The sequence below is a fragment of the Sinocyclocheilus anshuiensis genome, unplaced genomic scaffold (genome assembly GCF_001515605.1).
Source record: "Sinocyclocheilus anshuiensis isolate Anshui unplaced genomic scaffold, SAMN03320099.WGS_v1.1 scaffold249, whole genome shotgun sequence".
Classification (NCBI taxonomy): Eukaryota; Metazoa; Chordata; class Actinopteri; order Cypriniformes; family Cyprinidae; genus Sinocyclocheilus; species Sinocyclocheilus anshuiensis.
In genome coordinates, this window is record NW_015540871.1 from 88,025 (window position 1) to 104,678 (window position 16,654).

At 38.1% G+C, this 16,654-nt stretch overlaps 1 protein-coding gene across 3 annotated transcripts in view; it reads right to left on the reverse strand.

Annotated features, from left to right (window-relative positions):
- Positions 1 to 895: 895 nt before the first annotated feature.
- LOC107688081 (neuronal-specific septin-3-like) overlaps positions 896 to 16,654 on the reverse strand; it is a 97,434-nt gene continuing 81,675 nt past the window's right edge. For all 3 annotated transcript variants that reach the window (XM_016485629.1, XM_016485630.1, XM_016485631.1), the window contains 8 exons: positions 11,010 to 11,138; positions 10,728 to 10,809; positions 10,228 to 10,365; positions 7,932 to 8,049; positions 6,401 to 6,496; positions 6,220 to 6,316; positions 3,675 to 3,726; positions 896 to 2,337 (listed from right to left, as the gene is read on the reverse strand). In XM_016485629.1, coding sequence (XP_016341115.1) covers positions 2,205 to 2,337; positions 3,675 to 3,726; positions 6,220 to 6,316; positions 6,401 to 6,496; positions 7,932 to 8,049; positions 10,228 to 10,365; positions 10,728 to 10,809; positions 11,010 to 11,138 — 845 coding nt within the window. In that variant the 3' untranslated portion in view covers positions 896 to 2,204. The remainder of the gene's footprint in view (positions 2,338 to 3,674; positions 3,727 to 6,219; positions 6,317 to 6,400; positions 6,497 to 7,931; positions 8,050 to 10,227; positions 10,366 to 10,727; positions 10,810 to 11,009; positions 11,139 to 16,654) is intronic.

Sequence of the window (16,654 nt, forward strand, 5' to 3'; positions counted from 1 at the left end):
CAAAAACAAATATGCAGAGAAAGGAACTAGTTATCAGGGGTGAAATAAAGAGTTTAGTGCCTTGTAAACAGTGGGGGCTTTGCCCATAAGAAGTGCACTCCAAGGGCTCTCTCATCTTCATGAAGAGGGCATCCAGAGACAAACTATGCTCATTCAAATGGCAAATTAATTTAATTACAGCAACATGCAAAAGCGGTGCTGCCACACATAATGGGAGGAGCAGGAGGGAGGGAGAGCAAACAGACCATTGTGGAAAACAAATGCCTCGCGGTCTCATTCCCTGGGATACAGGAGATAAGGAATCCCTGGGAAAGAGAGTTTTGTGAGCTGAGAGGCAGAGGTGTAGACATAAGGTGCAAGCAAATCAGGGCACCATCTGTTTCTTTAAAGGTGAGAAAATGGGGCGCCATTTTAAGAGTGATGAGAACACATCTCCATTTTCAGATGCATGGTGAGGGACATACAGTAAATACAGACATGCAACATCACAATGTCAAATATGTTGTTAGTGAGGACATTCCTTTAGTGTATAAGATATTAGTTAGAAAGGCCTGGGTGCTTGTTTAGAATCAACTCCATGCATCTCATATACAATAACCTCTTTGATAAAAGTAATTACTAGCGAAATGCAATAGAAATAAGCAATTTTCACATACTTCCAGAAGAGCAAATGTCAAATGATTGCCAAAATTAAATGGTTTTAATAAAGGTTCATTTCAATTAACCTGATTGACAATTTAGTTTAACACCTCGATGGAAAATGTGGCACAAAAAACAATCATGAATCATGGAGTGGAAAACAGGACTCATCATTAAATGTTTCCCAGTACTACAAAATGTGTGCAATTACAACATCTAGACACATTTAAGAGTCAATTAATCATTTATAAAAAGAGTCAAAATAATTATTTACCATTTAAATCTTTATTTCTTTAAAATAACAGGACATCAAAGTTATTTGTGTTACTCTGAATACCAATACAAAAATTGAATCACTATGAATATACAGCACAGGACAAAACAAAGATATTTTCCCAATGACGAGCATTTATAAAGAGGTTTGCAGACAAGAACAAAGCCTGAGGAATTTCACCGTTCTTAAAAGTGGCTCCTCATCAGACAAGGCAGGCAGCTTTACGGCACACAGACATCTTGGCACTTTGAGTTTCCTCTCCTGTAGGCTCTTTCCTCTGGGCTAAGACAAAACGAGACACCTAAACTGACAAAAGATGGTGCAGATTTCCACATATAAGGCATGGAAGAGAACGAGGCAGTCTGGAAGGTTTAAGATAAACGGCACTGAATACTGCCTGATAAAAAACAATTAAACAATTAATTAAAAGCCTATTGAACACACTGTGATTCTCCGTCTAGTTCAGGTCACATTTTGCAATAAATAAGATCGTTTGTTTAAAGCATGTTACAATCCCATTTAATCAACATAAATACTACTCCGTTTGGATAACCTTTCCAACACAAATCCCAAAGATTACTGTTTTTATATGGTAGCGGGAGTCCAATGAGTCAGTTTTCCTGTAATTATTTGCACGGATGTGATAAAACAAATAGCAGTGGCACACCAGGTTCTCCACAATGCCGTAGGCAACTAGTATTCATTTAGCAGGGAAAGACATCAGATAACCTGTAGTTTTATAATGCAGAATGGAAATTTTAAGGTGCTGCCACATCAGCTCTGGTTTCAAAAGATGACTTAGCCTTGTCTCTTATCTGGCTCGCTCAAAATTAAGCATAAATATTAAGAGAGCATTCAACAAATCACATAAAAAGGAGAATTCTGAGCAATCTCCTGTAAAATCATTCCAATATCAAAAGGAGGAGTGATGCATGTGAAGAGCTTTTCCCACATCTTGACCAATCAGAACCTGCCTCATAATCAACCTCTGCACACAGACACAGACCTGAAGCATCAGCAGAGTGAGTCAAACGCATGCAGTATGTGGAGAAGCTCTTTAACAGTTGTATTTTTGACCTCTTCGGCCCTCCAGTGCCCATGCAGTGGGCGTGAGGATTTAAGGGCACTGTGCTGGAGTTTCTGGGAGGTAAAGTCATTATGTGCTTCTCTAGATGGACCGCTTCACCTTAGTCCATGGCTGATGGAAGGGGGCAGGACAGAGCATAAGGTGAATAGAGGTTTGGGGATTGGAGAGGAGTGAGGAATTGGGGGTAGAGCTTGGGGGGGATAGTTAGATTTCACGGCAGGCCGGATGGTGCTCTCCGAGGCCGTTGGCCTGGGTGTTATTCTCATTGAGCCGACGGACACGGTACATCTCGTAGTGGATGCTGCTGGTGATGTCTTTAATGTTCTGCATGTGGGTTCTGCAGGACATGAGCCAATAACACATTAGGATGACAAAAACCAACCCAGCGTGATGGGTAATGAATAATGCAGATGTCAGTCACTAACACTTTCACTTAGATTTGCAGTGATAGTTCACCCAAAAATGATAATTCTGTCATCATTTACTGACCCTTAAAAAGGTCCAAACCTTTATTATCCGACTTTAGTCCGTGAAACACAAAAGATATTTTCGAAAAATGCCTGTTTTTTTGTTTTGCTTTTTGTCCATCCAATGACTCCAAAATGTTTGAACAAGATTTTGACTTTGACTGGCTTTCATCGTATGGACAAAACAATATGACGTGCAAATAGCAAATGACGACAGAATTACATTTTTGGATAAACCATCCAAAATTTTGTGACATAGCTGTACACTTATGACAAAGAAGTACACTTTAGCATTCTTTTAAAAAGTAGTTACAACATTAATTTACTTCCAAACATACTTAAGAGTGAATGGAATGTAATGTTTTCTGACACTTCAATCCATGTTAATTGCAATTAAATGCAAATTCATAATTACTTCTATTGTCTTTGAAATGTGGTTGAAGTGAACTGTCGAATATCCTGATAAGGATTTATGGTAAACTAAAATATACTGTAATGTCATTTCTATTGAAACCTGTATGTCATGTATTTAAATATATTTGTAATTACACATTTGTAACGAAGTTGCTATTTAGTACATTGAAAATATTTTAACTTTAAAATGTTAAATAACACTACAGTTAAAGGGGTCATATGATGCAATTTCAATTTTTCCTTTCTCTTTGGAGTTTTACAAGCTCTTGGTGCATAAAGAAGATCTGTAAAGTTGCAAAGACTAAAGTCTCAAATCCAAAGAGATATTCTTTATAAAAGTTAAGAGTCAGCCACAAAAATAATGTGTTTTTTGAATCTTAAACCACATAAACACATTTCATTACACCAAATAATGTTCTTTTTAGCAGCATCATATGACCCCTTTAAAATTATAAATCAAGTACATGTCCTTTAGTATGTTAGTCAACACACCAAAATAAGTGTACTTCTTTGAAGCACGGTTATTAAAACATATTTAAAATCTACTTTTAATAGTACAACAAATTTGACAATTTGACGACAAATTTGTAATATGTCAAATTTGATATATTACAAAGAGCACTTTTTAAGTGTACTTAAGTGTTTTAAGAAACAGTCAGAAACTTGTACTCCTTGATTAAACTTAAATGGCCTTAATTAAAGTACATTTGACACAATTAAGCACACTTCTTTTCCACAAGGGTATACTTGTAATACTGTTTGTTAACCACAGACATAGACTTAATCCGCTGACCTTATGAGGAGGTCCCGCAGGTAGGCAAACTCACAGTGGACAATATTCTCAACTATAGACACCAAAACACAGCAGACACAAGAGTTACAAACAGAAGGCAGAGAGCACTGATCAGATTTCTCTCTAGCTATCTGGAGCAACACATAAAGCAATAAGCACTTGTTCACTCGGTGGAGCTGTTGCAGGTATACTCGGGGAGAGGTGGACAGAGATGAGACAGAATCACCCCAATCTCTAGTAATTCAATTTAAACCGAAGCCTTCCAGAAAGATAACCCTGAGAGCCTGACAAATTCAGTGGGACAAATCCACAGCTGCCTGGATGTGAAGAAATGTTTATGAATTATAGATTACGTCAAACTCCACGAAAGAGAACGAGAAAGCCACCATGGAATAGACATCCAGTGCAGGAAATTAAAGGTTTTCAAAGAGAGACTTTAATAAGAGGAGTCAAGCTCTTCAGAAAGATTACAGGATAATTACATTAATTTGACTAAAAACATCTCACCTAAAATTAAAGAGTTTTTACTATGTGAGCTGCTAAGTACATCAACCACCCAGATAAGTTACTATTCAAACAAGGTTGTATATTACTCTACAATGATAAGACTTTAGTCTGTATAAATGATATAATATAATACAGAATTTTACAATTATAATACGTGACCCTGGACCACAAAACCAGTCTTAAAGGCACAATATGTAATGATTTTTTTATTAAAATATCCAAAAACCACTAGAACAGTGTTATATATTTTGCTGACTTGTGTACTTCCATTATCCCAAATGTTTCGAAGAATGTTTAAATCCAGAGAAATAAGCAATTTTAACTAGTGACACGGATCGTGTCTATAGTGTCATTGTGTCGCCTGCCAATTACGTCATAACCCCTCAATTTCCGGTCTTGTTTTATAGAAAACATGGAAACACCAAAGAAGCTTTAATATGTTGTGTGTTTTAATAGACCGGTGACGACCGCACAGAGTAGCATTATAACAGAACTTTCAAATGTATCTAGTATGATAAAACAGCGCTGCTTTACCCCACATACGCACGACCGGAAGCAGCGGAAGCGCTCGACTGTGGCATAATAAAAGCTCCGCTGCTTTCGAGCCGTGTGTCGCGCTCGTTCAGCGGTCTCGTTTTGCTTTGACGGCTTTCAGCCTCACCCTGCTTCATTCTACTACGTTAATAAATCATTAGCTCATCCATGAACATGATTTCTGCCCGAGTCCCGTCGGATTGCATCGGCTGTGGGGATGAAGACGACAACTCCCATGATTCCACACTCAGTCACAGCATCATCAAACTACACCTTTGTCTATTTGTTTATTTTGAATACATGCCCTCTAGCGGGGGAAATTACATATTGTGCCTTTAAGTCGCTGGGGTATATTTGTAGCAATAGCCAAAAATACATTGTATGGGTCAAAATTATAGATTTTTCTTTTATGCCAAAAATCATTAGGATATTAAGTAAAGATCATGTTCCATGAAGATATTTTGTAAATTTCCTACTGTAAATATATTAAAACTTAATTTTTGATTAGTAATATGCATCGCTAAGAACTTCATTTTGGACAACTTTAAAGGCGATTTTCTCAATATTTTGATTTTTTTGCACCATCAGATTCCAGATTCTCAAATAGTTGTATATCGGCCAAATGTTGTCCTATCCTAACAAAGCATACATCAATGGAAAGCTTAAAAATTAAAAATTGACCCTTATCCAGGGTCCAGGGTCACATATGGCGCTTTTCCACTGCATGGTACGGCACGGTACGGTTACAAACACAACAAAACAGCTAGATTTAAATCAGCACAGCCAGTGAAGGATCGAACGTATTGAACGAGCGCACCTTTTTTAACAACCAAAAAGTTTTGTTGTCTATTGTGGAAGAACAGACGTTCCTCTCGTTGACAGCAGAGGCACGGATCCAGCGAGAGCTTGATGGGGCGACGCAGAATGAAAAAGTTTTTTTTTTTAGGAGTCGTGGTAGTAGAGGCGGCGCAACTATAATGACATGTGAATAATCCTGCCCACTCTAAAGCGGTACTGAACTGCAGTGGAAACGCAAACCGTGCCGAGCCGAGTCGTACCACACAGTGGAAAAGCGCCAATATATGCTATAATCTAAAATTCAATATTAATGTTACAAAAAAATTATATTCCAAATAAATGCATTTTTTTCATCTTTCTATTCATCAAAGAATCCTGAAGTAGTAAGTACTATTATTATACATAATTAAATTACTTGGGGCAAAAGGGGAAATGGTGAAGTCCTCATCAATGGAGCTTGGTGATAAAGGCATTTAACTGTCCAGCAGCGCGCTGACTCACAGGCAAAATTACGCACTCATAATGGTCTTCAGAATGGGTCCTCATTTACAGAGGATAAGGCTTTCTGATGTTTGACTCATAGCCGTGTGTCTGTGGTTAATGAGCTCCCTTGATGTGCTTTTGGAATGTAGCTGTCTGCATAGTCTGCTAATCACTTTCCCTCTCTCTTCTCTAAAGAGGTTTAGAGACCAAAGAGTCACAATACCTTCAATGGTTCCCCATTTTGTTTTCCTTCCCAATAGCCTTCTCCCATTGACCTGATACTCCTGGTCGCTTCCTACCACTGCAAAAGGAATCATTTCCTAAAGGACAGAGGAAAGAAACAGATAATATCACCATGTTCTTAAATGAACTATGGATATTTTCTAAATGTACTCCAAACTCACTCTTATTTTCTCATTGATCGTTCTGTCCTCCGCATCCTCATCAAACTCTTTCTGTGGATAGACGTCAATCCCATTGGCTCGAAGCTCTTGCCTGATCTATACAAAATGACACAGTACTGTATATATAAAATCATGCAATCTTTAGAAACACTTCATTTGAACCGTTCCTCGATAATATATATTGAATATGAAAAGAAACAAATTTCTTTTCAATACATCAATTCTGTGCAAGACTGGACTGTGACATCACAGGGTGAGCATACTTTGAAACTCTAATTTTTCCTTGAAGTTAAACTAAGTTTGGCTTTTCGTCCCTTCCTGGTTAGAGAACAAATGCTTTTGGAATCTGTCAGGAGCTTTTTCCAAAACAGAAATATGTGTGCCTGTGCTCCAAACAGCATGTGTTCCTCCTGTAAGAGACATGCCAGCACAAGCACAAGAAGCCGTTGAGGTTGGCTAGTACTTCTTTACTGCTATGTGAAACGCAACTAACAATCCCAGAACAGATGTTGCTTACCTACACTTCATCATACCATGTGTCATCTCAGACTCATACCAGTGCTCTAAAACTGCATAAACAAACTAGTTCACTGCAGCTTTGTTTCAGAATAATCAAAAGCAACAAAAAAGTTTAAGACTTCCAAGACAGTCCTTGTTTTTTGCCATGCATACTGTCTTAAGTAATCCACCATCACATCATAAATAAAACTGCATTTGTATTTTGACAGAGCAGTAGTGTTTCTGTAGAAGCTGTAGAGACACCATCTGCAGTCTTGGAAATCTCTTAGGGAAGAAAAATACTAAAATAACAACAAGACAGCATGTACTAGTTCTTCCACACATCAATGCATCGGTTTGTGGTATTCACAATATTCCACCGGGGCTTGCCGCACAAAGATCCACATTGTATTTTGTCTGATTCTCATACAACATGCCGGGCACAAAAATAAGTGTCCACGATTAAAGAAAGGAATCTTTTAAAAATATATGCGGCAAGTTTTTAGAAATGCACACAGAAATAGGGTTTTGAAAAAAATAATGCCATTTTCAAGAAAATTTAAGTTTAATGACTCAAAGTAATGTGCAATGTACCAATAACATAAAAACATTTTCCTTACTCCTTGAATACATGTGAGTGTACACATCCTAATCTCAATATTTTCAACAAAGTATTAATAAAATATATGTAAATTATTTTGTTTATTTTCCTATATTCAATAAACAAATAACATAAAATCTCATATTAAGTTGGTATTTCTGCCACACCACATGACATTTTACAACCTGAACTAGCCTTATCTTGTCATAAAAATGTAAAGTGATCTGTTATTTAAAGATACTTTACACCACTTCAGTTTGGAAGTGTTTTTCAAATATTAATACGCAGTGAAGTGGTTCTGTTGAATATTCTACAGTTTCTACAATATTTTATCTAAATAAAAAAAAAATAAGTACAGCAGCACATTCACTTTAACTCTGTAAAGAATAAAGCAATAACAGCCATTCATTTGTAAGTCATACTTTAGCTCACCTTCTTTTTGAAGAAGTCCCTCTCCTCCAGAGTCAGGGTGTCAGCCTTAGCGATGACAGGAACGATGTTCACCACCTTACTAAGACGTCTCATGAACTCCACATCCAAAGGCCTAAGACTGAGGAAATGACAAAGGAGAAATAGATGTGATGGACTGCACTTCTTAAAAGCAATATAATGAAACCTAAGTTACTTCTAACAGGACTACACATTAACCACCAGGGGGCGAGAACCACTCAAAATAAACACGTTCTGACACACACTCTAAAGATGCTTGGGCATGGAAAGATTGTTCACGCAATGCTTTAACAGAGGTGTAAGGAGACCTTCAAAAGTGAAATGGAAAAAAACTGAAAAGGAAAAGGCACAGATTCTTAGAACTGTCAAAATCTCCTGCCTGTGTGACTGCAGCAGACCCAGACTGTAGTCTCTGTGGCTGGCTGTTTGACTCTAATTAGCCGAGCTGTTCAAAGCCAGAATGCAGCTGCTGAGCAGTGACATCTGCAGTGCTGGATGGACATAAAACAGTCAGTCATTCACAGAAAGGCCTGCACTCACACTCAGGACACCGAATCCATGGGTGTGTGGTTGGCATGTGTGTTCACGGTCCTTAGATCTTTTTCAAAATAGGTTGGATAGATGGGTGGATGATCTCTCAAACTGATCAGAAGTCACAGTAAAGGCATTTATTATGTTACAAAATATTTCTATTTCAAATCAATTATTTTGAAATTTCTGTTCATCAAAACAATCTAAAAAAATGTATCAACGTTCCACACAAACATTAAGCAGAACAACGTTTTTTAAGATTCATAATTACAAGAAATGTTTCTTGAGCAGCAAATCAGCATATCAGAATGATTTCTGAAGGATCATGTGACACTGAAGACTGGAGTAATGATGCAGAAAATTCAGCTTTGCATCAATAAGGAATAAATTACATTTAAAAATATATATTCAAATAGAAAACACAATATTACTGATGCTTGTATTCTTCATTAAATAAATACAGCCCTAGTAAGCATTAGAGATCTCTTAAAAAACACTTCTGAATATTCAATTCATATTTTTCACACTTGATTTTTTTCTTTTATAGAAACTTATGTACAAGTCATACACAGTAGTATAAAATTCAATAATTTCTGCTGACACAAATTAAACCTGAGTAGATCAATATTTTGCCATAAACTCTATTTAGGTGGTCTGCTTTACACTTCTTAGTCCAGAAGTCTCTTAATATTTACTCTGTGCTATCACATGTTAGACAGACAGAAAGCATCTCTGCTAATATGGGTCGTGCCTCTGTCAGGATAACAGAGCATGTGTACATGACGTGCATATACACATTTTATTCTAAAGGCCACTAAAAACTATCCTGCAGTACATGAAGAAGAATGCAGCATGCCTGGAGACTCAAGCTGGCCAACAACAGCTATAAAAACACAAGCATACACAATGATTATCCATCAGAGTGAAACAACAGAACAGACCACCCACTTAATCTGGCACAAAGATATTATTAGATGTAACAAGAAAATGTGCTGATGGTAAACAGTGAATACAAATCCCTGACGTAAACAGTAGCTGCTCAGGAGGGCAAAGTGTATTTCAATCTATAAATTTTTTTTAAATCCCAAAGAACTACATACTGAAATTAAGTTGGAAAAATGCTCTTTGGATCCCTAAATGTTTCTGTAAGAGTCACATTGTTAAAAGCCTGCCCTTCCAGCCAAAGGTCGAGCAGTAATGTGTTATACAAGGTCTTGTTAAAATAAGTGTGGTGACTCTACTCCACACCAATTTTACAAGCAGGTCAGGTTTTAAAGCTAAAATTATTAAACCGAAAGATGCCCAGGCAGTTCTTGTTTCTAAAAAAGGTAATGAGAACACAAGTATTAGGGGGTATTTATAGTCTATCTGGTCACAGTGTGTTCAAGTATAAACTGAATGTGCAAAAATCAAATATCAAGACCCAGCTTGTCTTGATTTACTATACACTGAACAACACTTCATTCTGCAGAAGGAACAGTACTGCCCTCTGGAGGCCCTGACATTCCTAACCATCCTTTCCCACAGAGTTTTCCCCCTTTATTGTACATAATCATTAGGCAGGCAATGTACAACACTTATTCATGCTAGCAGAGCTGATATTAGTTACTAGACATGAGGTATATGCAGCACAAGGCCTTTAGAGTGATCCTTGTACACAGTTTGAGTATTCAAAGCGTCTTTATGTTCACATGGATGTTTAGGTAAATGAGGATCTGTTTCAAGTTACATATGTATGTTTACTAACCAGTGTCCTGTGGGTGGTATGAAGTATATGCAGCAGTGCACTCGTGAGTCTGGGATCCTCTTCTTCCTGTCAATATTGATCTCTTCCTGCAAGTACTGCTCATACTGGTCATTGATGAACTTCATTATGGGCTGCCAACTGTTGAAAGGAGATGAATGAGAAATAAATGTAATGACACTTCTCCTTCAAAATGTCTCTAGACTAAGAGTGATCGGCACTACATTGATCTCTCAGGATTTTCCAGTCGGATATTCATAGAAGATGAAGCGTTGATCAGCATCACTTTGATAGTTGGGAATGTTGGCATGTGGTTTTATTTTGGAGAGTTTGATTGATTTTCTGCAAGCATGGCTTCACAGACGGGTGCAGAGCATGCCCAGAACAAAACTATACAGCCAACACTAACAGAACTGCTTTAGATTGTCATTTCTATTTCACAGAAGAGGACCTGACTGAACAAAGCACATTTTAGACCATAATAAAACTGGAGGCTACTTTACCAATTCTCGTTGTTGATCTGGTCACCAAACCCTGGTGTGTCTATGACCGTCAGCTTCATTCGAACACCTTTCTCCTCGATATCTGTTTACAATATGGACGACAATATTAAATCATACAACTAACGCACTCAAAAAAGCATGTCCACTGAAACTTGATGAAATAAAGATTTTATTGAATTCTAGTGGCAGATAAAACTCTTTGACCTCAGGATCATTATGGGTGAATGGCAATGACACATTAATTAAAAATGACAAAAAATGGATCCAGCTGTGCAGCTTTACCACGACTGATGGACTTGATCTCGATGGTTTTGGGAATCTTTTCCTCAGCCGTGCCCAGGAAAGACTTACGGCTCACCTTAGACTTGAAGAGCGTGTTCATCAGTGTGGACTTCCCCAAACCACTCTGACCTGTACACATGTAGAACAATCATATCAACAGAATACACTACACTCATTTTGCCCAGATTTTTTGCCATGTTTTGCAATCTTGACGAGTCAACACTAGTTGCCGCAAGTCAGAGCCAGTCTGCAGATTTTGGTCAGTCAGAATCGACAGACTTCACAGAAATTACACAGTGTATGATGGGCACAGACTCTGGTTTTTTGAACTTCAGAATTGATTTGATCCAGTTGGAGGAAAACAAACGTGTTTGGTATTTTGAGCCAATTTTATAACACATTGTTTTAATTTGTTCATTTGTCTCTCAGCAACGAGGCTCATGTCTGCGCAAGTTTGTTGTGTTAAGAACGACTTGAAAGTATGGTAGTCTGTGATTCTTGGTGCGAGAATCATATAAAAGAATATTCACTTCAAAAATGGCACTAGCACTTGACGAATTACTGACAAATGTCAAAGTGAAAACAAATCTATACAAAATGATCCAAAACAATCAAAAATAATTACATTTGGCAAATCCAATTGAATATCCCTTTGAGTATATCAGTAAATCAATCATTAAGAAATATAAAGAGTATGGCAGAGCTGTAAATCTTCCCCAAAAACTGAGAGACTAATGAGACTCTGAGTTCAGCTTCAGTTGCTGAGACAGTTTTACAGCTTTATGGGAGAGTGGCAAAGAGAAAGCCACTGTTCAAAAATGTCACATGGCATCTCGGCTACAGAGTGCCAGAAAGCATGTGGGAGACTCTGCAGCCAGCTTGAAGAAGCTTCTATGGTTTCATGAGACCAAAATTGAGCCATTTGGCTGTCAGACTAAACACCCCATTTGGAGCAAGCCAAACGCTGTCCATCATCACAAACACACCTACCCACTGTGAAGTGCGGTGGTGGCAAAATCATTCTGTGGGGATGAAAGAAGATGCGTGCACATCAACACAAAGTTACAGTACATAATAATGGCTTATAAACAACAACATTAATGAGCCAAATCAGAGTCTAGGTCTCGGTCCAGATGAGAATTTATAGTTGGATGTCTATATTGACTAGAATACTTATGCATATATATTTTGTGTGTTTAATAAATGTGATCAACTAATGTGATCAATCTTGACAAATTTGTAGAATTTTCATTTTGAATTGAAACAAATTTTTTAACATTTAAATTTTTTTAATTTAGCAGATGCTTTTATCCAAAGAGACTTACAAATGAGCCAACAATAATCATTAGTAAACAATGCCAAGTTTAAATTAGAATCTATATTAGTACACAAGCTAGAGCAAAGGTAAAATGCAGGAAAGAGAGGACATTTTTATTTTATTTGTAAATAAATAGTTGCATTTGCAGCACATCATTCGTTTTATCACTCTCAAAAAGACTAAAATCAATGTAAATCAATAAAATTTCCAAGGATGTTGAATACTGTTTACATGCCCTTATTCATTCACAGATAACAAGTGATGCTTCCACTCGAGCTGTCCTGTGGTTTGACTGAAGCTATCATTTCTTTGGTTCTTGCTAACAGGAGCTTGTGTTTAGCTGTGGTTTTCTTTAACCTGGCTAGCTCACATCCGTCAGCCTTGGGCTCATCATACTGCAGTAATGAGGGCCTGTTCCTTTCTTCATGGAGTTGGGCTGCTAATTCTCTTTCTCTAAACACCCTGTCATCCAATCCCACCACTGACATTGGATTCAGATGTGTCTTGCTGCCTTCCTTCCCCTGTATGCTGACTAGTACCTACAAAGGCAGCACTTTTCAACTTTCTGTCACTTTCGTCAGGAAAATGTGAGGGAATGTGAGAGACGGGAGTCAGGACAAACAAGCTGCAGATGGAAATGGGAACGCTGATGCCGAGGGTTGGCTCTCTCAGGTCTGACTGGGTTAAGTCAACAGCAGGTTTGGCCACACTGACCCAGAGAGCCACATGCGAGAAACCAGCTGCAGCCTTGCGCAAGTACAAGTTCATTTTGCTGTCTTCAACAGAGCTTGTAATTATTTCCTCTTGTAAACACTACATAAATCATTCGAGGTTTAATACAGGAACTGCATCCTCTGGGATGCTAATGCTGAAACGGAAAAATACCACCAGGGGATGCCCTAAACACTTTGCCCTATTTACATTCTTACTTCCTCATTCCAAACTCCACTTGTCTCAAGTTATTAACCCATTTTCATAAGCAAGCTGTAAGACTTCAGCAACTTAATTTTTGCTCTGTGATCAAAAACAAAACAACAGAATTCGCTAAAATCGAACTGGATGTTTGCCTGTTCATATAATTTTTTTAAATGTGGTCAATATCAGATTCGAGTGTGAAGTTGTGAACTGATCACGGTCCTGACTTGTATGTGCAAAAGAACAATAAGAAAGATGGCACACATACTAACTGAAAAATCAAAGAACTACGAGTATGTAAAAATAACGCCAATCTAGAGTGACGTAAAAGTCATATGAATTCCAATATGACTGTTCAGATTGAGGTTGCATTGCAAAACATTGGACATGTATCTGATTTAGTACCACATATAGAAGTGACCCAAATCAGAACAGAAAATTCAGAAAATCAGATTCCATGTGGTTTGTGCTGTTTATACTGCTAAAAAGATCATATATGAGCCAAACTTTTTTTTAATTTGGACAACTTTTGCCTGCAGTCTGAATGTAGCCATAGACACTAGGTGGTGGCTGTTTTAACTGTGCTAAAATAGAAACACTATGGCAATCACCCAGAACAACATAGCAAATACTAAATCCTAACCTAAACTCTAAACTTAACGAAGTATAGCATTGGTAGCACATCCTGATTGACAGCATTACCGTTTGTCACTCTGAACTCTTAGCTGAATTCATGAAGTCTGACTTTTTCTTGACAGGTGACTGTGTGAGTGAGTAGACCAATGAAACAGGCTGCGGGCATGATTTACACTTGAAAAGACAACAACAACAACAACAGAGTCATACCACTATTAATCAGTGCACCTCAAAGTAAAAATATTTCAGTCTCCTAAAGTATGTGGCCTGTCAAGTATTGCTGACTTACCATTTCTCAGAATGTACTGTAAGCTAACACCAAATAACACATTCAGTGCACTAGAACGATTATGTGATCAATGAATATGTCGGTTCATGAATGTCAGTTTAATTACAGAAGGTTTTATTCTTCCTTTTCTGAAGATGTGAATCTAAATAAACTCATTAATACAGTGCACCTAACAGACCAAAAATACAAATGCTGATCCGCTACAATAGCACAGACCTCAAGAGCCTAAAGATAAAGCTAAAAGATGTTTTAAATGGTTTTGCCAAATGCCTAAATTACAGGGTATTTTTGTAGCAAGGCTATTACTGAAAGTACCAATGTGGGGGGAAAAATGTACAAAATCTGATTTAAACACAATTTTAGGCTAGGGCTGGGCAATATGGCCAAAAAAATTACAATACAATTTTTGGTCCCACTTTATATTAAGTGTCCCTAATACCCGTGTACTTGCATAGCAACTAAATGTGTACGTAGTATGTAACCACAGTGTAAGTACACATTGGTACATAGTATCTACAGCTGTAATATTTCTGTAACTACACACATGTAACAACCCTCAGGATGGTTTAGGGGTGGAAATGGGATCCAGGGGGTGGAGATGGATAGGTTTAGGGATATGTAAAGTGGGAGGAGTTGGATCTCAAGTTAGTGGAGTTGAAATACCACTGTAATACCAGTGTACTTTAGTGTACACTTAATATAAAGTGTAACATTCTGGACAGTGGACACCAACCACAATTTATATGTAAAGCCTAACTTACTGGCCACTGATGTGTAACATCAGAGTAATTACATGATAAATCTAATATAAAGTGTAACACTTTCTTTACCAAAAAGTGCTGTTAGTCCTGTTACACATTTGTACTTTCATTACCAAAAAGTGTTGTTACCAATGTTCTGTTACACATTTGTACTTACACATACCATTCAGTGGGCTGTTACATATGTGTAGTTACACAAACATTAGAGCTGTAGATACTATGTACCAATGTGTACGTACACTGTGGTTACACACTATGTACACATCTAGTTACTATGTAAGTACACAGGTATTAGGGACACAATATAAAGTGGGACCAAATTTTTCATATCAGTCAATATCGATAATTATCACAATACATTTTTAAATCTTTATTTCTTTCAAGTTTAAAGGCAGATTCATGTTCTAATGAGTGATATTGTTTTAAATCATGAAACAGGTTTGTGTTGCCTGACTTTGATGATGCATATCTTTAGCACAGTTTGCAATGCAGGCTGCAATATTAATAATATTTAATTTTTTTTAATTTACATTTTTTACATCCCACCACTGCCAGGACAGCCTTTTTTGACCTAATGGTTAGAGAGTCAGACTTGTAACTCGAAGGTTGCGGGTTCGAGTCTCAGGTCCGGCAGGAATTGTCGGTGGGGGGAGTGAATAACCAGCAGGTGAGACCCTTGAGCAAGGCACCGAACCCCCAACTGCTCACCAGGCGCCGCAGCAATATGGCTGCCCACTGCTCCGGGTGTGTGTTCACGGTGTGTGTGTGTGTTCACTGTGTGTGTGCACTTGGATGGGTTAAATGCAGAGCACAAATTCAGAGTATGGGTCACCATACTTGGCCACACGTCACTTCACTCACTCACTCACTTTTTTGGTCTCTTACAAATGCACATTTGACAGTAGCTTGAGTGGACAGTAGTAGTAGCTTGAGTTAGGATTAGTGGTCGACCGATATGGGATTTTTAATGGCCGATGCCGATATTGAGAAATCAATCTGGCCGATTGGCCGACATAATACTAGGGGTGCTCCGATTGATCGGCTACCGATCACTATCAGTCGATAATCGCTTTGGGATGATTGATCAGCGGTCTCTAAAAAGGCCGCTCTCAAGCTGATGACGTGCCTGCCTAGAGAAGGTTTGGCATGACATGCAGCGGCACAGTCTCAGTCTGGCGTGGGTGAAATAATTATAATCCTGAAGGTGAGGTACTCACCTTCATATTTCTTAATTAAATAACTTATAAAGTAATTTGAAAACCTTGTGAGAGACGCAATTTCACAAACAGCGTGAGTGAATCACCGCGCGCGTGCTCTCACTCTTTCTCTCTCAAAATACGCAAATGTCTTCAAACCACCACATCGCGTCTGCACTATAAGCGAGCTGCATGCTGCACAGTTGACACAGGAATTGTCACTTGCACAATCGAGGCAGTGTGGCATCGTCACTAAAGTATATAATTTGCATTTCTTTTTAAGTCTTGCCAGTGTTTAAACCATTCAGCACTCACACGCTCTCCTAGAGACGGTGCGCTCTCTCCTGGAGACTGTGCGCTCATGCCCACTCGCAGCGCACACACATAATGACAGGTTCACATTACTCCGTTTACAGTGCGAATGTGGTGCGTATTTTTTCCGCACTCATGTTAAAGATTAAAGGGGTCATATGATGCTTTTTTAAAGATCATTATTTTGTGTATTTGGTGTAACAGAATATGTTGACATG